This window comes from Castanea sativa, chromosome 5, assembly GCF_040712315.1.
Source record: "Castanea sativa cultivar Marrone di Chiusa Pesio chromosome 5, ASM4071231v1".
Lineage (NCBI taxonomy): Eukaryota > Viridiplantae > Streptophyta > Magnoliopsida > Fagales > Fagaceae > Castanea > Castanea sativa.
In genome coordinates this window covers 20,944,510-20,970,842 of record NC_134017.1, presented here as the reverse complement: position 1 = coordinate 20,970,842, position 26,333 = coordinate 20,944,510, and the positions used below count along the sequence as shown (strand labels likewise).

The 26,333-nt window shown below is 35.0% G+C and overlaps 1 protein-coding gene across 1 annotated transcript; it reads right to left on the bottom strand.

Moving 5' to 3' along the window:
- Positions 1-8,268: 8,268 nt before the first annotated feature.
- LOC142634901 (uncharacterized) lies at positions 8,269-8,871 on the bottom strand. The gene has a single exon (XM_075809145.1). It carries the CDS (start codon positions 8,869-8,871, stop codon positions 8,269-8,271), a length of 603 nt encoding a protein of 200 aa, XP_075665260.1.
- Positions 8,872-26,333: the final 17,462 nt, after the last annotated feature.

Genomic DNA, 26,333 nt, shown 5'->3' with positions numbered 1-26,333 from the left:
CTTGCAGATATCTTCACCAAGTCACATCCTAAGGGACGTCATTGTGCTTTAGTTGACAACCTCAAGTTGGTCTCACATCCACCTTGAGTTTGAAGGGGGCTGTTAACGTATATTGAGTTGTGGGCTTTATACCCACCTTGTTTACTTGTATAGTACTCTTACTTGTACTACACACATCTGCCTACTATATAAAAACACTCATGTATATTCTATTATTTCGAGAAATACAATACACATATTCAATATATTTCTAACAGAGATAAAACCAATAGATATTAATTTGACTACTTCCAACCTTAAAATATGACCCTGAACTGACAATATCCACTGCTATGCATTACAATGAAGAAATCATATAATACTTAGACATATCATAATACCTGTCAAGTAGAATAAGATCCACACATGGGGTAACAAGATCAATAACGATGCATTAATAAGCCTGAAACTTGGTCAATTTTTCCTTGTTTTTATTTTTTCTCTCTATTTTCTTCTTTACCTGGGTCATCTTAAACATCTTATCCACACACTTCTGTTTCTTAGCTTGACAGTAGATTAAAAGGAGACAAGATGGATCCAAGCTGATAGGATAAGATACAAAAGCATGGATGACAAACATGGCCACAACTATTAACACGATTAGGTGAAACCTTCTAATCTGGTTTGCTCATGAGCAACAAATATCAATGTATGCACCATTGAAAAGTTTTTTAGTTTGGGTTAAAAACATCATGAAAACAAGAGGGGAGCCATGTTGAAAATGCATCAAGATAGCAAGGAAGACGCAAGTTCAAGTAGATGATCCATTAGACAACTGAACAAAAGGAAAGAAATTATATATGTGACCAAAAAAAATCAAAATAAGGACTTAATTGAGTTCACTTAGGAAAGTAAAGTGGATTTCCAAGACGAAGTGAGAGCAATATGGTGTTTACTTTTGCATGCATTCAAATCTTGAGTTTGCAAGTATGTCGCATGTGGTGGGTGTCACGACCCAAATCCATAAAACATGAATTTAGATGCATGAGTAACTTGTTGTTCTTACATTACTCAATAAACATAATTAATTTCCAAAGCTCAATAAACTCCAAATAAACAATGCACTTAATAAACCTCTTACAATACTAAAATCCACAATTTAGAATTAATCTCCGAATACTGTAAAATCTTAAGTGAAATAAAAATAACTAAAAATCTTTTAGGGCTTCAAGCATTATTGACGTTGCCTAAAAAACTCTCACGCTCTACCTTGCACCTTACAAAGAGATCCAAAGTTTCTGTCTCCCAATTAAACTTTAATCTGAAAATTGTAATTGATAGGGGTGAGCCACACATCTAATAAGTAATTATACACAATACACAACAGAATAAAGTCAGGCAAATCAAGAGTATTTTGATTTCACAGATTCACTCAATGGTATCAAATATAGTTTTCCAAAACATATAATGAGTCATGTAATACACATGTAATCAAATCTTAAAATCATTCGAAAACACATGCAAATAATTTATTAGAGCACAATGTCACATATCACATATTCTCACATACAATCCTATGAGCGGATACCAACATCTAACCCCTGCTGGTGATAAATCAACACTTATTCTCACATACAACCCTATGAGTGGGCTTACACATATATCTGATCAATTCTAAAAGCACTTATTTTGAGTCACATGTCACAAGAGCAAATTTATACAAAATAAAATAATTTACTTAATATGAACAATTATTCCAAATATAGAGACATATTGAATATCACAATATTGAATTGAAACATAAATCAAAAGATGCTTGACTCTCTTAAGGAATAAATAGGAACTGAAGAGTTTATGTAAGTATTTTAAAATTCTTGAATAAGTCTGAAAACTCAATTTGCTAAAAGAAGCGTTTTAAATACCATTTGGAAAATAGAAATATGAATTTGAAATCACTTGGTTTTTAACAAATTTAATGATCAAGAACCTTTTAAGAAAACTTACTTTGAAACTCAAATATTTTCTGAAAGTAGTTTAGTTTAGAAATCATCTTTTAAATGAAATTCGGACGTTCAAAACATTATTTACAATTTGAGGTTTCTCTTTAAAAAATTATTTAAAAGTCAAAGTTTCTCTTTCAATGATGTAAAAATGCTTTTGATAAACTTTAGAAAATGTGTGCTTAAAAACATAACTTTTGAAAACCTTTGACTTCTAGGAACCTAATAAACAAAATTGTGCATATTATGCATAATCACTTACAACACTTGAATCACTCTGAAAGTCCAGTCAAAATACCTTCTAAAAAGTCTCAAAACACTCTTATAGGACCTATAATTAACCACATAAATTATTTAATATCCTCCACAAAATATAAAGCTTATCGAATTATACAAACTAACTCACTAGGAAAATACTTTGTTGAACTGATTGATAACACTGATGCAAAGCATCTCTACCCAAAAATATGTTTCCTTGAATTTATCAAAACTCAGAGGCAGCTAATCCTTTAGGATTTAATATATGTCCTAAACAAAAAGTAAAACCTTAAACATGAATTAGGCTCTAAAACATGACTTTGTTCTAAAATACACATGGTACCCGAACCTATGAGTGTGGCTTTCTTGGACAAGCAACTTGGGTTCCCAATTCATTTGTCAGTGGGTTTCCTAACAATCCTATGAATAATGGCATCAAACACGACTTGGACAGTCCAATATCTGTTATCTTTATGAGTTTTGAACCAACACCCTCTTCCCCTCTAATTGTTCTTCCCCCTTTCTCACTCTCACTCTCTATTTTTTCTTTCTCGCCATCTTTCCCCAATTTTTCCAACCAACCCAATTGTCTGCCCTCACTCTCCTTATATAGTCTCTCCATAGTGGGGTTCAAATCATTACTTTTTCACCAATTTCGATACAATTCCACTTCTACCCAAAATCCCAAAAAACAATCATGTCTTCTAAAGATCTCTTGAAACTTGTTCCAAACGCCAAATGGTGTTCAACAGGGAACTCCCCAAAGGCACTAACAATACTCGGGAGCCAACCTGAATTTAATCATTTCATCATCGGTTTCCCACTGTCTCATCAGTTGGTAGTGGGCCAAACACTGTTGGATTCCCCCAAACGGTAATTTCTAAGCCCTAACATTCATATAGTTGGGCCTGGCTCATTCCAACAGGGTTTGGGCCCACTTCCATCTTTTGGGCTGGCCTTGACTACTTAGGCTGATCTTGGGCCTAAGTTAAGTGGGCTGGTACTGACTATCCAAGCTCGAGCCCCTTACAACATACTATGGGCAAACCTAGGATTTAAGTTAATATATATATAACCCCAAAGAAAAGCTTAAAGCTACCTAATATATATAACCACAATTGAAAACTTTACAGCCATCCTAATATATATATATATATAGTTACAATTGAAAGACGTTAAAAGCCATGTTCTTGAATTAGGAATTGCAATTCCAAGACTCCGTTCAAGAAAACACACCGTGGGTAGTGGGTGAATTTTAATATTGATGATTTTAATGCAGTGAGTAAAAATCATCAACACACACCGTGATCGCCCGGGCGCTAAATTGAGGTAACTTCTAATTACAGCTAAAGTAAATATCTTTGATATTGCTTTTATTTATTTATTTATTATTTGAATAAAACTATAAGCTTGATTACCTTGCTTTCCAAGTTAGGCTTATAATAAATTTCTTTCATCAACTTGAAACTGACATTTTTTCCAACTTTCAAACTCTATATTTCTAGCAGATACATCTTTCATTGGCACCAATTGTCTCCTATAATTTTGTAGAATTACAATTTCTTAATAGAGCTTCATTCGTAAATCTTTTCCTATTTATTTACAAGCACTAGTATGAGAATAACATTCTCCACTTGTCATTGTCCCATTAATTTCTGAACTCCGCATCATCCCTTACATAGCAGCATTCTGCATCTTGCAAGCAGCCTTTACCTATTTTCTGAATTCTCAATTAGTTACAACTATACATTTTGTAGTTGTCTATAGCATATATACTTGGAGCTATTCAATTCTGGTTTTAATTAACATCTGAGAGCAAATTCTCCTAAATGGCCAACCAATACACAAGAGTAATTGGTATAGCTTTTGAGCAAAACATCATACAGCTCCTATTGAATTGTGTTCGGTTAAGCTATCCCTACAATAGCAAAAGTGGACACCTTTACTTTAATTAACCTTTTAGTCTTTCTACAATTCCCATGAGAAAGTGGCAGGGTACTATACTTGGTGAGGTTTTATAACACAGTCCTGCCCTATGAAGCACAGGTGCATTTCAGGACTTGGGTGCGGGTGCGGGTGCGGGACTTAGAAATTTTTGAAAAAGGTGGGTGCGGGTGCGACGGGACTCGGCAATTAAAAAATTATTAAAAATATTTTTATTTATATTTTTAATATACTGCTTTTTTTTTTTTTGAGAAGCATATTTTTAATATATTGGTAAGCATACTTTTTCACATTATATAAACATATACCAAATTTAAGAGCAATAGTAGATAATAACTAAAACATGATGTTCATAAATTAAATACAACCCACAAGATTGAAACTAAAACATTCCATGATGTTTGGAGATAGAATACAACTCATAAGTTTGAAATAAGATTGAAAAGAAACTAAGATTCACAAATCACATTCGTAGATTCACAAATCACAAATCAAACTAAGATTGAAAGCTCTATATCAATACCTGAGTTGAGAATGCATGAGAGAGAGCTAAAGTTTGAATGAAGTGAGAAACTGAGAATGCGTGAGAAAGAGCTGAGTTGAGAATGCCGAGTGGCTGTGTCTCACAAGGGAGACGGAGAGCAGAGACAGAGAGGTAGAGAGTGAAGGCAAAGAAAACTAAAGTGTGATGACTGATGAAGTGAGAATGCGGCGTGAGAGAGACAGCAGCGAGCACAGAGTGACGAGTGACGCGGCGTGAGAGAGAGCTAAAGTTTGGTGTTTGATGAAGTGAGAATGCATGAGAGAGTTCCAACCCTTTAGGGTTTGTTATTAAGTTCAAACGGTGCGTTTTGCACCTTTTTTTAAAAAAAAAATTTCAGCCTGAATCGGCCATTTCGGCGGTTTTGCCGGTATCGCTCGATACGGCCTGGGTCGGCGCGAATCAGCCCGATTTAGCGCGAGTCGGGCTAAGTCTGAGCTGCGTCGGCGTGAGTCGTGGAAAAAAAAAAAAAGAACACGTGGCAAGACGCGGCACTGACGCACGTGCAGCGGCGTCCCTAGCGCATCGTCGCGTCGAACGCAGGTGCGGCTCCTCTGGCGACGCGTCCGTGCATCCTAGGTCCTGCCTTCTTTTAGGAACTTCTTACAAACAGTTCACTAATCTTGTCCTAACTGTTTATCTTGAATTCAAGTATAAATCTGTCAATTATAATATACTAAGAAGTAAGAACTGTAGAACTATACCCACAAAACTAAATTGCATTGCTGCAAAGCTGACATGATATTGAGCGAGCTAAAAAGAGCTAATGAGGTCCATTATGTTGTGGCATGCCTGGTCCCAGGGAATGTGTTAGCTTTGCTTATGTTGTTCATTAATTGTTATGCAAAATATTACTTTTCCAAATAATAGGAGAATTTCAATCATATGGAATGGAATTCTGGTGACAGCGTAAATATATGGGGAGAGTTTGTTCAAAAATGAAAAAGGCTTGAAGACTTGGGCTCTATTTATAGACACCCTCTTACCCTTTTATGAAAAGCTATAGAATCAAAGTTATTTGATTTAATTCTCATCAAGGCAAGCACGATTTGATCTATGGAAAATTAAAAGAAGAGAAAAGAAAATACAAAATTCCAACATTGTATTTTATTTTTTATAATTTTTTTTCTCCAATTTATAACAATAACTCAGCTCAATTAAGCCAACATATGTACTAGCGTCGACAAAGAAGGAGTTTTGTTTTGTTTTTCATTAACATTAACATACAAAATTCAGATGAAAGTATCATTGTACTTGTTTTTCACCAACCACAAATTCAGTTTTTATACAAACCCAAATTAAAACAAAACCCAAAGTTTCAAACTTTTAAAAAAATAATAATAATAAAAGACAATACTCTCCCATTGAAAATACAGTAATAGTGAAAAAAAAAAGTTACGTGCTGACAGTGAGGAGCACCGAGCAATCGCCAGAGACCAGCAGCAAGATTTCTGGCAGAGGCTTGGACTCTGCCTCGTTGAAATGGCTCGGAGACGAGCTTCGTGTGGTGGTGGTGGTGTTGGTAGTTAAAGACAAGGTCGTTTTTGTTGTCTTCGAACTTCCACTTGAAGGATTGCTACTTTAGGAACAAACATAACCCTTTGTTATCCATTCACTAAAGAAACTTACTATGATACCAATGCAAAACTACACTTGATCCTTTTTCTTTTTCTTTTTAAAGTTGTTTCAGCTTAATGGAGATCAACTGTTGCAATGTAAGGCATGTGCAAGAAATATGTGACCACTTGGCAAAGATAGTGAAGAACATGCATGGTTTGGATGTCAACCCACTTACTGATATAGCTATCTGCTGTGGCCAAACTGAGGCATTTGCAGCAGCAGTGTTTGCAAGTAAGCTCTTTGCTTTTCTTGTTAGTTGATGTTATTATTTGAGTCGGCTTTTTCAGTTTTCGAATACATATGTGATTCTCTTTACTGCCATGCTATGTAAGGACGGTCATAGACCGAGGTGATGAAGTTGTACTTTTAGACCCTTCATATGAAACATACGAAGGATGTATTGCCATGGCAAGGGGAGTCCCAGTAAGCTTCTTATTATTACTTAGGGCTTAAAGTCTTTATCATAGATTATAAGTTAGTCCTGCTGCCTGTTAATACCAAGGGTACTTGATACTTTTAAATTCATAATTACTTACTACCATTAAAAAAAGGAAATGACAGGTATTTGAGGCACTTGATGCTCCTCATTGGAACTTAGATCCAAACAAACTCATGAAGTCTATTACTGGGAGAACAAAAGCTATTGTATTGAACAGGTGAGTAAACTCTATGAAGGGGACACAACAAAGTAGTTTTTCAGAAATTGTATTCACTCTAAAAGCATTCTTCCAAAACTCACAGTACATTTATAATCAATGGAATAAAGATTCTGGTAGAAATCTGGAATGCTTCTTTTTTTCTTTTTCTTTTTTCATAAACTGAGTGAAAAAAAGCTATGACAATTGGATTGGTGTGATATGATTGTGGCTGAAACAATAATGAGAACTTCTTCTGCATATGGTTTCGCAGAAAGTGAGATGGTATTACTATCCTAAGCAAGATGGTAAAAGAGGAAGCAGAAAGTGACTTGCTAACAAATGAAAATGTAAAAAGGATTTTTTTTTTTAAATACAGTGGAACTCGAGTATTATATACTGGAAGTTCCATTATTAAAAAAAAAAAAAGTATAAATCGAGTATATAATGCTTGAGTTCTATTTAGTACTTGAGTTCACTAGTAGCGAGTACGTCAAGCCGAGAGTTCAAAATTATTTACGCTGAAAAAATTCCCAGTGGAAATCGAGTTTTTGAAACTCAATTTACATTGCAGTGGCTTTTTGTTAAATAAATCTAGTATAAATTGAGCCTTTGAAACTCGATTTCCATTGTCAGTTATTTATGAACATGCCATTCAAATGGAAATCGAGTTTAAAAGACTCGATTTCCACTGAGAATTTTTTTTCCTTCCCTCACCTATAGCAGTAAACTAGATTCAAAACACATCACATGGACAGTAGTAAACAACTAGATATGAGGTTAATATATATAAAAGATGAGGGAACCAACCCAAGAAGATGTAGATGAAATCAGCACATATTTTGTAGTCAGTTGCAATAAAAAGATGCACAATGCAACTAATGTAACGAGTACAATGGATAGAAAATTGTTCAATTAAAACAATATTCAGCAATAAACAAAATAACAACTGAGTCGATACAACATATTCTACATAGTCGCCTAGCACTTGTCCATACTAAAGATAACCACAACTTCCACGTACAATGCCATTCCAAAATCGAGTCTTCGCTCGCCTAACAAACAATTAAATACGGTCGTTAGTTCCCAAATGCGAAAAACAAAAAACAAATGAAATTCTGAGCATATTATATAAAAATAGCACTTGCCTAGTTTGTAACACTACCACTTGTTGAAGCCCCATAGGAATTGAGACATCTTCTATGGTTATGCCCCTCTTCATGACATACTCCGCATTGCTGCCTCAATTGAATCTCCCTCAAGTCCAAATCTTGCCTCCGCTTCCTCGTTCTCATTGTACCCCATCCATTTCATACCTTATTCTTGACTTCACAGGACGACCTTTGGCCCGCAACAGATTTGGGTCAGGCACCCATCGTGGCCTGCTAACATCCCTCCATAATGACTCTGATTTTGGCACCACAAATTGATGTGAATATGTGTGAATGGCGTTGTCCAAACTGTAACATGGGTTAATATAGCTGGTCGCATCAAGTCGCAAACTCTGAAAAACTTTTATTGCATGTGAACAAGGGATCTTAATGTTTTGCCACTTTCCACAACTATATGTTCTAGCTAATATGTTTATTTCATGATTGTGGTTTCCCCCTCCACCTCTATAGTCGTTGTACGGGGTAAGCACCTGATATATACCAGCTTCATGATTAAATGCCCTTATAGTTTGTCCTGAAGCTTTGTGCACATTTTTGGTATAAATCCCCATGGCATAATCACTCCACACCTTACCTTTAGAGAGATCATAAGTAATTTCTTTATGTCGATCATGAAAATATGTAGCAATTTTGCACCAAGTGAACTTAACCATTGCAGCAATGAGCAAACCGCGAGCACCTTTAAGTACCCCATTAAAGCACTCAGAGATATTGGTTGTCATTGCCCCGTAACGTCTTCCACCATCATATGACTAGGTCCATTTGTCCAGATCCTCACTCATTAGATATGTGTATGACATATAGCATTTAGGTTCGTCATCATTTAGGTCTATCCTCCTAAGTGCATTAATCTTGACATCCTTAATGGTTTGCATTATGGACTCATATTTAGCTTCCTAAGTTGCATATCCAGCTTTCAAGGCCAATGCCTTTAGAGTCGGGTCATTAAGATGTGTGTTTAAGTTGCTAGCAACATGTCGAAGCCAGTATCGGTGAAATACCCGTAGGCTTCCGTCATCATCTCTAGGCCACTCTGCAATGGCGCATTTGATGCCTTTATGTCGGTTAGAAATAATGCAAATGCCCTCGTCAAGTATCACATGCCCTATCGAAATCTTGAGAGACTTTAAAAACCACCCCCAACTAGACCCTAACTCCTTGTCCACAACAACAAAGGCGAGAGGCAAAACCTTATTGTTAGCATCAGTTGCCATTGCAATCATCAAAACCCCTTGATATTTACCACACAAATGAGTCCCATCAATACTGATCACTGGCTTACAATATCTGAATGCAGCAATGCATAGAGCAAATGCCCAAATTACATAGCACAGTAACGTAGTACCAAGTACATCCCTAGGTATGGTGTGATAGTTGTACTGAGTACTCGGATCTTGATCCAAGTATGCCAACAACAACTTTCGCAACCTTTGGTAAGATTAATCACAATCCTCGAATATCTTAGCAATTGCCTTTTGTTTTGCATCCCATACCTTATAGTAAGAAAGCTTATGATCATACTTAGTATGTATGATGTCCCAGAGCTGATCAATATGAGAACTGTAATCCTGTCGCAATTTTCCCATAATTTTTTATGCAAGAAAATTAGAATCCATCATTTTACCGTCTCTTTGCAGGCCAAAGGGTATACAACTATGTGGACTCACATAAGACGCTACCATCCATAGACCATTAAGTTTAGCCTTCATGAATGCCCAACGCACCACTTATAGTTGGTGACAATGCATGTGGTGCACAATGTAGTTTTGGTCGACCTCCGAATTGTAAAATTCCTATTATCCTTTGCTGCATATATTATTAATGCACGCTTCACCGCCTCTTTATTTGCAAAAGTCAACCCTTTACTAAAATGCATCCCATCTTCCCAAGTAAAAACAAATGGTATCTAAAGACGTGAAGGATCAACCATATTTTCCCAAGTATTTGCATAGAATGACTTAGCAGGAGATGTGTAGGCAGTGATCGTATTTGTAACATGCTAGATGCCAATATCATCGTCCGCATCACCTTCATCATGGTACTCCATATTTTCCTCTTCAAAATTGGGAGCAAGTTTATGATCATCCACATCCCTGTCAAAGTCGCCTCGCTTAATTCTCTCTTCGTACTCATCCATATCATCAAGATTTTCACCATTATTCGCAACATGATCTTCATCTTCGTCTTCCTCCCCTAAATGTGTCTCTTGAAGTTGGAGTGTTTCACCAGTATTGGTAGCATGATCTTGAGATGGGAGTGTATAACCTCCCATTGTATAGCCTCCCATTGTAGTGCGTCCATCATCTAGGGTTGTAAATTGTAAAGATGTAGTTATTTGTTGCATCTTCTCGGCATTAACTTCTGCAAGAAGCTCCGAACTTACGTACAACTTAGCAGCATTTACTTGGGTCATTTTATGGATCCTATTAAACATGATTTTTAATTGTTTGTCTTCTTTGATCGCCAGATACCCGTAATTTATCTATTCATGAAGGACTTCTTATGGGTAACGGTAAATAATTTTTATGTCATAACAAGTAGGGTTCAAATTCAATTCTTCCATTATTTTCATCTTCAAATCATTCAACGTCATCAACTTACAACGTATCATGATATAATAACACTGGATACCCGACCCTTTAAATGAGAATCCGTCAATCTCTTCAGGATTAACAAGGGGTCCATTGTAATATATATTTATATCAATATTATTCAAAGATTGTGAACCTATTAGAGTTGAGTGTAATATGCTAGTGACATACTTTATCTCTTTCATTTAACATCAATTACAAAACTTTTTTATCTGCTCGAAGTACAAAAATTACAACTTGTTACATCATATGCATACACAAACACACCTCATATTTGCATATACTCACCCCACATCACATACAAACACACTCAATCATTATCATTTCATGCTCAAACAAAAACAAAAAAACTAAAGACAATACTTGTCATGGCCCAAATCCCAAAGGGTCCAAAGCATGAGAAAGATGGCTCAAGTACCTGTAAATTTTTCATTTTTGACAATTCAATCCACATAAATCTTATCAAGTACTAACATCAAGAATTATCATAATAATTCCATTGAATATACTCTTAAAGTAAGTCAGAGCTCTAAGCAATAATTACAAGGACCATTGGCCACAAAAGAATAGAGGTCTGAATAAATAATTAGGTATCATTAGCTTGTCCCATTAGTGGGAATAACGTCACAACCACTATAATATACAAAAGAATAAGTCAAGCCTATTCTAAGATGTACATCATCTAATATCTCTATTACAAAAGTTCAGCCTCCATTAGTAGTTAGTTTGACTACTGTTAGCCACCAAAAAAACTGTCTCAAGAGATTGTTGCCTACTCTGAAAAGTTTATAAAATAATGGAATGAGACAAAACCCAGTAAGTAGCATAATTAATGAGGATGGGGGAAATGCAAGTTTCATCTTCAATAATAATAATATGACAATAATGATTAAATAATAAAATACAAAGTTTCTCAAAATAAATACCTTGAAACTATATACTATAATCTGTGAGCACCAACTATATAATTTCTAAAACCATAATATCTAACATACGGTAATTTATCACAAATATACCACACTACCACATAGACCAGTCAGGGGATCCACTCATTCACAACTGGCATGATATTGTCCTCTTTGGTATGCAAACTCTTGGCCCCATGGACAACAGCCTCACCCGTACCCTCAAGGTTTTTCTCTCTCCTCATGGGCATGGACAGCAGAGAGAGCGCGTCAAATTGGACCTCTTTTACATGTGGTCTTTTGGTCCCATGAACAGCAGCCTCACCCACACACAATCAAGGAACCTCTTCCCCCCATGGGCAGCAGGGAAAAACGCGTCATCCAAAGTGAAGGGTACTGACTTGGATCTGATTTCGTTGTTACAAAGACTACGAAAACCAAATCGGGTAATCATCGAGAAATTACACATGGCATAGGGTTAAAACCACATAAAACTCACAGTTATACATTTCCATTCAAATACATAGTTTACAACCAGGTAGTTTCAGAAAGAAAAAAAAAATCCTTACATAATCTAACTTCCACAAAGTTTATAAGGTTTTCAACTTCATTCTTGTCAAAAATATTTTCTATCAATTTCCCAAATAACAGGACAAGATAAGCATCTTTAGATTTCTAATAAACCATAAAATCCATAATTTCCTTATCAAAGATTGAATAAAAGATGCTCATATTTTCCATGTTAACAATTCATGCATTTCCCCAAATGCAATACCAAATATGATACATTTTCATATATAATAATATATAATAGGGTCACAACACAACACTTTTAAGAAAACATATATCCATATATAATTTTTCAAAATATGTTTGACCCAAAAACAACATTTATGAAACATGGTTATTTTCCAAAAAACCCATTAAAAAGCTACTTACCTCACAACCGCAAAATCCTAATTCTCCAAGCTCCAAGGAGATTAGCTAGAACCGAAAAAATATCAAGTAAACCTATCACAATAAGCATAGAGCTTGAAATTATATCTAGCTACAATTTAGGAATTGCCAAATAAACACTTAATTAGGTAAGCCTAGTATTTAACCTCATCAATAATAATATATTCCACTTCCAAAGTTTCTCAACAAATTGATTCACAAGGCATAAACTCCAATTTATAATGTTAACCCATTTAATACCATCTCCAACATTATGACTAGCTTCCATAAAATTTACACTACATCATTAAGAGACCCATGAAAGCAAAATCAAAATATCCTCCAAGACAAGAAATTTAGAACTTCAACTAACTCCAAATAAACCCAATGGCAATGGAAAAATTAGATTTAACAATCATCACATGTTATAATTTAAAACCCCTAAATTTCCCACCATACATAAACCTTAATTAGTCATCATTAGTACAAATTATATATCCACTTATCAAATAATTCCACAAATACAAAACTCATACATAAAAACACATAAATATCACTTCCAATACTCATAAATCACGTGGGTATCATCATTAAAACTTATATAAAAATAACCTCAAGCAAAAGTGTTAAACCCACCAAAAAGATTAGAAATTTTTACCTCAAAAAAAGGATGTGAAGGTGCTTATGGGTTCTTAAGGATTTTTTGGTGACATTGATGAAAAAATGATGGTGGTATGGAGGTACCAGCGGGAGAGTTTGAGGGAGTGAAGAGAAGTGTGTTAGGAAATTTAGACCTCGGTTGATAGAATTAACAAGTTTTAAACTCAAGTTGTTAATTAGATTTATCATGTATAATACTTGTTAAAACAAACAAACATCAATATTATGTCAAAATCATATGCAGCGGAAAAGTAAATAAGACAAGATATGATGACCTAGGAAAACTAATGAAACAAACTAGTTTCACAGTAAAAAACCTAGGGGGAAACCTTCCCAAAAAGCAATCCACTATAGTAAAGAAAAGTTTTAAATCTAGTACAAAACTTTTGTCCCTAGACTCTACAGTCTTTGTAGATGAACTTACATCAGAAACCTTCTACCACTTCAGAACCTCTGAACTCTTCAATATATGAACGCCACCCTTTTGATGCATGAATCCCAGTATGCAACTAACTCCTTTACACAAATCTCAATACGTGACTCACTCATCAACTTGAGGAAGAAGAATGTTGGCTGCAAAGTTATTCACTTCATTAATAATGAAGATCAAGAAGCACTTGGTTACAAAACCCTAAGGCGCAAAGACGCAGTAGCTTCTTTAAGAGAGAATAAGGTTTCGGTCACCTTTTGCATGTCTTCTCCTTGTATTCTCTTATGTGACGGCCTTTAAAATAAGTCTTATATATGTCTAGAGTTGTGAGAAAAGAAACTTTACACAAATACACAAGCATGGCCGAAAATCAAATCTAGAAATCTGAATTTCGCAAAGCTCGATAGATACAGTTGTCGAGCTAGCTATCGAGACCTCGATAGATAGCTATATATCGAGCAGCTGTCGAGCTTTAATGAATCAGCACTTCTTCACTTGATTTTTAGACAGATTTGCATGGTTTCAATACTAGACTTGAACTCTTGTTCTTTGAAGCATTAAATACATCCTAGATCTACCCAAATACAAGTAAAGTGCGTTTTGTCAAAGGATTAGTCAATTACATAAAATAGTGACATATGTTCTTAACATTGAATCACATATGTCCTAACAATCTTCCCCCTTGGCAATCCGTGACAAAACCACAACAAATAAATGAACATATGAGAGAAGTCATATATCACTCAACTTATACTCACTTGTTAAATACAATAATTTCTATCCTAACACAAATTCTTGAAAAATTTTGCAAGAAGAGAGTTCATAGCAAGAAAGACTTTGACAACTTGTATTTCTGAAATACTTTAAACAAAACTCATCAAGGCATCTTAGTGTGAGACAGAAATAAAAGATTACATACAAATAAGAAACATGTGTATAAAGAGAGAAAAGAAACAACACATATAGAGGTAGGTGAAGAAATCATACATCATCACATATATATATATATATCAAAGATAAGCACAATGTATGTAAACATGGTCACAAGACCAATGTACAAGAAGAAGAAGCTAAAAGAAGCTCCTACCATAACAAGGAGGTAAACACTCCCCTTCACAAGATGAAACACAACTCCCCCTTACAAGGGCTTATATTCTTCTCCTAACATGTAGAATCTTAAAAAGAAACCACATATTCTCCACAATTTCTCCCCCATTTTGTCATGATTGACAAAGGATATAAGAAGCTAGAAAGCTTCACTTGAGAAACATAAAGATGATCAAGGATGATCAAAGGGGCACAAGGAATCCATAAAAATGCATGAATGTAATGAAATAAAATGCTATGGATGACAAGATCAAAGAAATATGCAAAACATGTGAAAAACAATGCATGCAAGAGAATTTTGATCGATCGAGAGGTGTGAGCAGCTATCGAGCCAATCTCGATGGATCGAGAATGTGTCAAGGATCTATCGAGCAGACAGAAATTTTCTCGATGGATTGAGAAGCTATCGAGGAGCTATAGAGATTGCGATAGTAAAAAAATAAAATAAAATAAAAAAATTGAAGAGCTCGATAGATAGCCTAGCTGTCAAGAGGTGTCGAGGAGCTGTCGAGATTGCTTAAAAACAGTTTTTCAAAGAAGAGAAAAACACAAATATAAATGCAATCAAACATGCAACTCAACCAAGGATCCAAACAACATTTTAACCTCTCAAAAAGATCTCTCAACAAAAATTGTTAAGCACATAGATCCCAAAACACACACACACACACTAAACAAGTCTAACCAATTTTATATTTCAAAAACAAGTTAAGACAGTTTAGTGAGCATACATTAGCGCATGTAAACCTTGTGATGGCCAAATCACATTGTACTTGCACATGTATCAAAAGTAGCAAAGAATATTGCGTGTTGTGTGTGAAAACATCACAAGATTGCATAAGTGTTTTTATGTTATGAAGATTTGTTAAAGGGTTTGCCAATTACATAAAATAATGACATATATGTTTCACTTGTTAGGAACATATGTCATTATTTTATGTAATTGGAAAACCCTTTGACAAAATGCACTTTACTTGTATTTGGGTAGATCTAGGATGTTTTTAATACTTCAAGAAACCTTGTTTCAAGATCAAATGTTAAAGTCATACAAGTCTGTCCAAGAAACAAATTGAAGAAGTGTCTGTCATTAAAGCTCAACAGCCGACTCGACAACCGGCTCGACAGCTTCATCTATCAAGCTTTAATAAGCTGTTCCAGCCCGAGGCTCGACAGTTGCTCGACAGCATCTCGACACCTCTAGCTGTCGAGGTTTAAGAAAAACAGTTTTTCAGATCTGTTTTGATTCCAATCTATGGATATGTCTTTGGGCCTTCTTTTCTCATAATCCTAGACATATAAAAAGATTATTTTTAGGACCATCAAAGTAGATACAAGTTGCACAAGCATTGAGCAAAGTTTGTTTAAGTAATTTGTAACCGGCGATAAAGTTTGCTCTAGTTCATCTCTTTGTAAAGAAGTTGCTGTGTCTTTTCACCATAGGGTTTTATAACTAAGCATCTTCTTGTTCTTCATTATGAGGATGAACTAAAGAACTTTGTAGCCAACATCTTTCTCAACTTGATGATTGAAGTCGCGTACTAGGATCTGCACAATTGGTTAGTCAAGTACTAGGAGCCGTGCATCGAAAAGGAGAGATTGTTACTACAGAACAAGTCCAATTGGGTATTGGGTTAAGGGTTTAACTGTAGGTTGGTAAAAAGTACTGAGATTCCTTTACTTGTAACCGCTTGTTATGATAATAATGGATTCTAGACAGCTTCATCTATCAAGCTTTAATAAGTTGTTCCAGCCCGAGGCTCGACAGTTGCTCGACAGCATCTCGACACCTCTAGCTGTCGAGGTTTAAGAAAAACAGTTTTTCAAATCTGTTTTGATTCCAATCCGTGAATATGTATTTGGGCCTTCTTTTCTCATAACTCTGAACATATAAAAGGATTATTTTTAGGGCCATCAAAGTATATACAAGTTGCACAAGCATTGAGCAAAGATAAAGTTTGTCCTAGTTCATCTCTTTGTGAAGAAGCTGCTGTGTCTTTTCACCATAGGGTTTTGTAACCAAGCATCTTCTTGTTCTTCATTGTGAGGATGAACTGAAGAACTTTGCAGCCAACATCTTTCTCAAGTTGATGATTGAAATCGCGTACTGGGATCCGTGCAATTGGTTAGTCACGTACTGGGAGCCGTGCATCAAAAAGGAGAGATTGTCACTACAGAACAAGTCCAATTGGGTATTGGGTTAAGGGTTTAACTGTAGGTTGGTAAAAAGTATTGAGATTCCTTTACTTGTAACCGCTTGTTATGATAATAGTGGATTCTTGGGAGTGGTGGCCTTAAAATCACCCGGTGGGGTTTTTGCCTTGGAGGTTTTTCCCATTCGTAAATAAATCACCGTGTCAATTTATTTTCCACTACACGTTAATTTAATTGGTGATTTATTAATGCTACCATGCGTTTGCATGTTAAATTGGTTAATTAATTAAACTTGGCTAATTAATCAATTAATCCATCACAATGAGTCAATACATTTTTGACCTATCATATTTTTCTTTTATTAAGCATATCATGCATGGGTATATAAGAGAGAGAAAAGAAATACTCAATTATGTTAAGTTTTTTGACATTGCACTTTTGCTATGCTGAAGCATACAGATGTTATTTCATGATTGGTGGGCAACAGTGATGAAATGGTTATTTATACCTTTTTCTTAGAATTTTTTAGTCCTTCTTGTCAAAAAAAAGTGATACGAGTGTTAATTACAAGAGATTACTTAACCTTACTCATCACAAATAAAGAGTCACAAACCTCACTTGCTTAGTTGTGCATAAATATGTTCATCCAAGTTACAAGAGATACAAAGTTTAGAAAACTTTGGTTCAATGGCCATTCAAGGTACATAAGTACCAATGTACACATACACACACTGATTTTGTATTTTTCTGATTTTTCATTTTTTTTTTGAAAACAAGACAAAATAAAAAGTAAACAACCAAACAAAAATAGACAAACAAAATGAAAGCAGAAAAGAAAAATGCATGTGCATGAAGACATGATCAAAAGGTGCAGATGCATGAAAGCATGATTTCAAAAGAAAATAAGAAAACAAGCAAAGAGAGTCCTACTTTAGATAGAAAGAATTAAAGTTGAGGACAAATAAAAAAGAAAATTAAGTCTTAGACTCCTTTCTCACCCACACAACACGAGTCTTTGGCCATGAAGATGAAAAGACACGCATCCTAGTATGTCTACTAAAGGACAAGGAATAATTAAAATTCTCTTGAAATTGAGTTAAAAAGATCAAAATTTTTAATAACTCTCCAAAAAAAAGGTATAGGTCCTTGAGAGGAAACCTGTGACCATTTGGACACTTGCTTTTGAGGATACAACTTAAAGCAATTAAGACGAATGTGTCTAAAAACACCATAATGGTGACAAACATGAGGTCTAACAAAGGATTTAGAATTAGCCAAATCAGTTTTGGATTTCATACATTTATTACCTTTCTCGGATTGAGGCATAATGATAGTCCTTGATCCAGAAGCCGTGGAAGAGGAGGGGCTGGAGGAAATGGCATATCCTAAGCCAGTCTTATCAGAATTAGGTTTTTGTGCACTCAATACCTCATCAAACTTTACACTAGATATCCTCTCTATTTAAGTTCTAGCTTGACTAAGCTCAACCGTGAGATTCTTGACCTTCCCTTTTAATGAGGTGTTTTCCACAACAAGAGTCTCAACTAACCTTGTAGTCTCATCTAGTTTGACTAACTTTTTTAGTTTTTACCTCATTAAGCTCTTTTGTACAAAGATAAGAAGTCTTTTAAGATTTTATGAATTTAGTGCATAGCTTATCATATGCTTCCTAAATGGTCAACTTCTTGGGTACTTCCTCATTAGAAGAATCCTCACTGTCACTAACACTCTCCACAATCACCTTATCAATTGAGGCAACAAAAGCCATAACATGACTACATTCATCCACATACTCATTAGAAAAGTCATTCTCAGTGTCACTCCAAGTAGCAATCAACCCTTTATCTTCTGACTTTTTGGCATTTTCCCTTATAAGATAGTTTGGACACTCTATCCTTATATGACCAAAACCCTTGCACTCATGGCATTGGATGAGCGGTTTCTCATTCTTACCCTTCCTAGAGGATTTAGATTTCCTAGAAGGTTTGCCCTTATCTTTTTTCCTAAATTGAAGAAGCTTAATAATCTCATCAGTGATGAAGGTTAGATCCTCATCCTCATCCTCATCATCATCTTCATCTTCATCTTCATCTTCAGAGTCCTTAATCTCTTCCTCTATACCCTTAAGAGCCAAGTTTTTACTCTTTCCACCTGTTCCCATTGAGCCTAATCCCATCTCATAGGTTTGAAGGTTCCCTACAAGCTCAATTAAAGGAATTTGATCAATGTCCTTGACTTCTTCAATTGTAGTAATCTTGGCATGGAATCTTTCAAGTAAGGACCTAATGATTTTTCTAACAATTTATGATTCTACTATAGATTCTCTAAGATTGAAGGCAGAATTCACAATATCCTTGAGTTTAGCATAGAACTCATCAAATGTCTCATCCTCCTTCATCCTTATTTCTTCAAAATTACTAGTGAGTCTTTGAAGTTTCACAGTCTTTGAAGTTTCACAGTCTTTATTACCTTGGTACCTTTATAGGTGGTCTTAAGAATGGTCCATGCTTCCTTAACAACTTTCATGGATGATATTTTCTTAAATTTCTCATTGGTCACCCCACAAAACAAAGCATTCAAGGCCCTACTGTTGAAATTTTCCGCTATGATTGTTGCATCATCCCAATCCACTAGTGCTTCCTTTGGCTTAATCTAGCCAACTTCAACAACTTGCCATACCTGTTCACCTAGAGCCTGCAAAAAAACTTTCATACGAACTTTCCAGTATGCATAGTTAGTACCATCAAATAAAAGAGAAATCAAAAGAGATTGTCCATGATCCATAACAATGAGAATCAAGGATCACACTCAGGAAATTAATCCAATTAGAGTGTAACCACTATGATACCACTTATTGGGAAATTTAGACCCCGGTTGATAAAATTAACAAGTTTTGAACTCAAGTTGTTAATTATATTTATTATGTATAAAACTTGTTAAAACAAACAAACATTAATATCATGTCAAAATTATATGCAGCGAAAAAGTAAATAAGACAAGATATGATGACCCAGGAAAACTAATGAAACAAACTAGTTTCACAGTAAAAAAACCCAGAAAGAAACCTTCCCGAAAAGCAATCCACTATAGTAAAGAGAAGTTTCAAATCTAATACAAAACCTTTGTCCCTAGACTTTACAATCTCCGTAGATGAACTTACAGCAGAAACCTTCTACCGCTTTAGAACCTCTGAACTCTTCAATATATGAACGCCACCCTTTTGATACACAGATTCCAATACGTGACTAACTCCTTTGCACGAATCCCAGTACATGACTAACTCCTTTGCATGATTCCCAATACATGACTCACTCACCAACTTGAAGAAGAAGAATGTTGGCTGCAAAGTTCTTCACTTCATCAACAATGAAGGTCAAGAAGCACATGGTTACAAAACCCTAAGACGCAAAGACGCAGTAGCTTCTTTCAGAGAGAATAAGGCTTCAATCACCTTTTGCATGTCTTCTCCTTGTATTTTCTTATGTGACAACCTTTAAAATAAGCCTTATATATGTCTAGGATTGTAAGAAAAGAAACCCTACACAAATATACAAGCATGGGCTGAAAATCAGATCTAAAAATCTAAATTTTGTAAAGCTCGATAGATACAACTATTGAACTAGCTGTCGAGACCTCGATAGATAGCTATCTGTCGAGTTTTAATGAATCAACACTTCTTCACTTGATTCTTGGACAGATTTGCATAGTTTCAATACTAGACTTGAACTCTTATTCTTTGAAGTATTAAACGCATCCTGGATCTACCCAAATATAAGTAAAGTGCATTTTGTCAAAAGATTAGTCAATTACATAAAATAGTGACATATGTTCCTAACATTGAATCACATATGTCCTAACAAAGTGTTAGACAAAAAATGAAAAAGAAGAAAAAGAAAGAAAAGGGAAGTGAGGAGCCGATCAAAGAGATAAGGAGATGAGTGAAAATGAGTGGTGGAGAAGGGTGTTAGGTGGGGGGCACGTGGGAACTTAAAAAATCTTATCTTCTTTTTCTTTTTTCTTTTTTTGTCTGACTAATTAGGTCGTTACAAAACTCACCCCCATTACAAAATTTCAAATCATTCTAACAAAAAAATAAAGAAAAATATTAAACCAAACTACAACAAAAATAGTCATGATAAAAGCCTAACAATACAAATATATCTTAAATATTTTTTACTTTTTATAAAAGCCTAGCAAATATATACACTAACTTGTTATATCGTATGCATATACAAACCCCACATTTGCATATACTCACCCTATCACATACAAACACACTCTATCATTATTATTTCATACTTAAACAAAAAAAAAACTAAACACACAACTCACCCCATTACAAACCTTCAAATCATTCTAACAAAAATATAAAGAAAAATATCAAACCAAAAAAAAAATAGTCATGATACATACCCATAAAAAAAAACCAATACATATATATACACTAACAACTAGAGAGAGTGAGTGTCAAAAAAACCTTACCTGACATGAGGATGTGTAAATGGGGGGTGAGTTTGATTTGAAGTTTTGTAATAGGGTGAGATTTGTATGAGAGTGAGAGAGGAAGAGAGAGTGCTGCTGGGTTTTTGGAGGAGGAAACGAAGAGACACACACTTATGAGGACTAAGGACAAGCAGCTGCCCTAACCATGTGGATGCTTGTGCACCACAGCTTACAATCGAGTCTCTAAGACTCGATTTCCCTTTTAAAAACCCGAGTCTCTAAGGCTCAATATTTAGGTGGAATCCATGTGGATAGCCATGTGAATTCAGAACACATAAATTGAGGCTCTAAGTGTTGAGATATAATTTGAGTCTTAGAGACTCGATTTCCAAATGGACGCCACGTGAAAAAACGCCACATGAAAAAATGCCAAATCAGAGCATGATCAGAACATGAAAACTGAGTCTTTCAGACTCGATTTATAAGCCCTAAATCGAGTTTTAGAAACTCGAGATGTTAGTTTTGTACATACTTTCAAAATGTTGCCAACTAACTATATAGTTTGGAAATTGGGGTTAATTGCCAATTTTGGCCCCTCCTAGACCAAGCCCAATGTTTTCTAAGATGTGTTCAAAATCAATACTTGGTCCAGCTTTAGATGTAATTTGTGAAGTAGGTGAGAAACAATAACGAAACATGCATCTTATAAGAAATAAAGATTCAACGGTCATTTGACAAAAATAAATAAAGACCCAGCAATCTAGTGAACTAAAAGCATCTCCAGCAAATTCTCCAAATTTTTGTATTGTTTGAAGAATGAACAGTGACTTTTATCTTTTAGCTACCCACTTTTTCAAATACACTTTCCAATGGATTCTCTATCCCATTCTCTATCTAATTTAAATATTATTTCTTCATTCATTCTTTATTCTTTTTTTATCGTCATTTATTCTTCCTATATTCATTCTCAACAATTATATTTTTCAATGAAAAGTGTTATATTCACAATATTTTTCGTAATACTTTCACAAGAATCACATCAAAATCTTATGTGGAAAGTTGTTACTAGTTCTAATTTGAACTCACCGCTGAAATTATTTTTTTACTCACCAATATTAGCTAATAACAATCTATTACTTAAGATTTATTGTAAAAATATTGTGGTAGCATTTCTTAATTACCATTTCTTATTTTTTATATTATTTTTCCCTTCACACCATCTATCATCCATGCATTTCTTCTTCTTCTTTTTTCTTTTTTCTTTTTTTCACTTGGTTTTTTCTCCACCATACACGTATCCCACTCCTTTCCTCTATCTATCTTCTTTGTCTTTTTCTAGTTCATTCCAGATCATTTCTTTAGCTAACTCTCTCTCTCTTTCTCTCTAGCTCTCTCTTTTTTCACTTTTTCTATTTCTACTTGATTCTAGAACACTCTCTCCCTCTATCTCACACAAAAAAAATTCTCTCTCATACACACATAGATCGCCGGCAGAGAAGTGGAGATCGGCGTTCTACTTTTTTTTTTTTTGTTCTGGTTTGATTAGTTTTATTTTATTGTTCAGATTTCATTAAGCTTATGAGAAATATTGTTTTTGTGTTTCAAATCTTTTGATTGGGTTTTGTGTTTTTTTTTTATTGTGGTATATTACCATTGAGATAGAGAGTGAAGAACGAAAGAGAAAAGGAATGAGAGAGAAAGAATTTTTTTTTCAGCCGGTATTTTTTTAAGATAAAATAATGATTTGAAGTTGCTACAATGTTTTCTAGATTAAGAGAACTACTGTAGCAACTTCAAAAAATATTTAGAAAAGTTTTGTGTTTAGACATGCTGTTGGAGCGTGAACAATGAGTTTTTTTCTCCAAAAAGTAGAGATAGAGCATCTATTGGAGATGCTCTAAGAGCATCCACATTGGCAAATGTCATCCTATCCCATTTTACCATCTTAAAAACCTACTTTATCAATTATACCATATCATTTTACAATACACCCAACATCCCAAAACTCTATTCTTTTCTCATTTTATTTAAATATTCTTTTTTATTCCTTTTTTTCTATTTCTTTTTTTTTTCTCTTCCTTTTCTTCTCTTTCTCCCTCAACCTCTAGCACCGGCCACAATTAAACAAACAATCACTACCACGCCACCACCATGCCCACCACACCACCACTACCCTCTGCCCAACAAAATCCCACTGGAACCAAAAACCCAAAATAAAATAAAAACCACCAAGTACCCATTAAAAACCCAGCAAACCCATAGCAACCCAACCAACCAAACACTGGCCACCAAACCCAGAAACCGGCCACCATGTCAACACCACCAAACCCACCAAACGCCGGTCTCTATGCCGATCTCCACACCGGTCTCCACCCTGATCTCTGCCGTGTTGACCTCCAGCCACCACGCCCATCTCAGCTGCGCCACCAACCTCGCCACCATGCCGATTCAAAGAAATTGATTGGAACGTGACTATTAGAACAGAGATTGGGGCCAGAAAAACCAAAAGGAGCCAAACGCTAGTCTCTAATGCCAATCTCCACATTGATCTCCACCATGGCGATCTAGAAATCCATTACCCATGACAGCCAACCCCTACGCCAACAAATAGAGAAGAGGGAGACGAAGAGAAAAAATAAAGAAGAGAGAGGATGAGGAAAGAGAGAGGGAGACAAGTGAGTCAAAAACAGAATAAAAAATAATATTTTATTTTTACCATTGAGCTACAGTGTGATTCTATGTTTAGAATCGCACTGTAGCACAATCGTTTTTTTCTTTCAATAGTTACAAAACCCAACATCTAATGGAGTGACATTTTGGGCTTGAATTGTAAATTAGGCCTACATTTGAGATTTGCAATATCCATTGCTGATGCTCTAACCCTATAAAAACAGTTAGGCGCAACTACCAAAAACTTAACCAAATTCATAGCTGTAATCTGGAAAATCATCCAACTGATCATCTTAAAGAGTAAGAATGAAATAAACTAAGCATATTACTTTAAACCAGGAATGATATCAGACGCACAATAATCATCACATTTTCCAAAACTACCTAAAAATTATACATTAAACATTTCGTGATGCTATGCATATCTAGTCTCAAATTTCTCATTCTTCCCATCATTTCAACGGCATCTCTAATTTCTTTGGTCATCTTCTGTCTTAGCCATCAGCAAAGGAAAGAATCCAAAGGTAAAGGTTTTTTTTTCTCAGCACATATCAAATTTGGTACTTCATGAGCTTCATCCAGGAGATCCTCCAAAGTACTGAAGAAACAACCATTACTGAAAATTTGTGCTTGCCTGTCCAATTTCTTTATCAGTCAAACATTTGCATGGAAATAGTCTCAAATCAATTCTACTGATCCTACAGCAAGGGGAAAAAAGGACACTCATCCAACTCTTGTAGAAAACTGAAACTTAATCCAGTGAAGAATTCTATTTCAAGCCATGAGTTTTGCAACCCCAAGAAAAATTATTGGATAAAATCTAAACCAACCAAACTGATAATGCAGTCAAAATAGAGCTTATATTGCAGTTTGCAAAAACATGATAATGAAAAATAATGATGCCTCAACAGCCTATCCAACAATCATGCATTCAGAGGAAAAACAAAAACCAAAAAAAAAAAAGGTTTCATGATTTGACACTAAGGACTACAGAGCAACAGAAAACAAAGAATCAGTGTTAAAAAAAACAAAAAAACACGCGCGCGCACACACACACACACACACACACCCACATTACAAGACCCAAATATGTCAATCCAAATCAAGCTTATCTAAGGTATTAAGTTTTTCAAATAGAATCGACTTCCTAAGGAGTTTAAGTTTTTCAAAATAAAAAGGGAAAAATACTCATACACCCCCTAAACCTTGAACTACTGGCCAAAAGACCCCCTCAACTTTTTTATTAGCCAATTTACTCCTTAAACTATTCACAACTGTCAAATCAATACTTCAGTTAATCACAATTTAAAACACTAACAAAATAAGCACATGTGACTCACGTGGCTTTTAAATACAAACTTAAAATAACCTAAACGTCCAAAACCCAGCAGAAAGAAGAGAAGAGAATTAGGTTCGGTGGAGAGAGAGAATCTACACCGTTCAAAGCCACTGTAGAGCTTCTCCCCGCTGTCTCACTAACCCTGTCGCGGCAGCCCCTTGGTGGTTCCACCACACTGTTGAATCTGGGTATGTCTTCTTCTTTTTTCTTTTTTTCCCTTCTTACATATTGCTATTTAAATCTTCTAAGAACTTTTTTTTTAATCTCCATGTGCAAATTTTTATAGTACAAATTCTTATTTTAGTTTAATTTTTGGGTTAGGTCTCTGTGAAATTCTTGGTTTTTTATTATCTTCATCTGCCTTTTGCTAGTTGTTGCATTTGAGTATGCCATAGAGCTGTTTGATTAAATGCCTAAGAGAGATATGGCTACTGCTAATGGGGTTTGGTTGCTTGGTTTAATCTTTGGGATTGGTGTTTCTACAAGGTTGTTTGCAAAGGCCTCATCAACAACAATTTCATGTTTGAAGTTGGTGAAAGAAAACAACAAATACACAAAATTCCATAAGAAAAAATAATTCGTTGTTTTACTATTAAACTAATTTTTTTTTTATGTATAGGATTATATATTATAAATTAATTTCCAATAGATGGGCCTTAATATTTGATATTTTTTCATAGGTCTAACTCCTTCTATGGCACAAAAAGCTTTGTCTAGTTTAATTGCATTTTGTGTTTTTGACTCTGTTTGAATCAGAATTGTGTTGGTTTGGTTAAATTCTCATGATACAAACCTACAGGGAAAGTGGCCAGTGACACACCTCTTATCTATAACCTTTTAATCAATTATGTTCAGTATATTGCCAATATAATAGTGCATTAGTGCTAGACATTTGTCCCATGTTTGATAAACTGATAATAGCTTATCAATTTGTGGATTCTACTAACTTAAT

Excerpts from the sequence above, each read along its gene's own strand:
- LOC142634901 (XM_075809145.1), bottom strand. The coding sequence starts at position 8,871 with ATGACAACCAATATCTCTGAGTGCTTTAATGGGGTACTTAAAGGTGCT.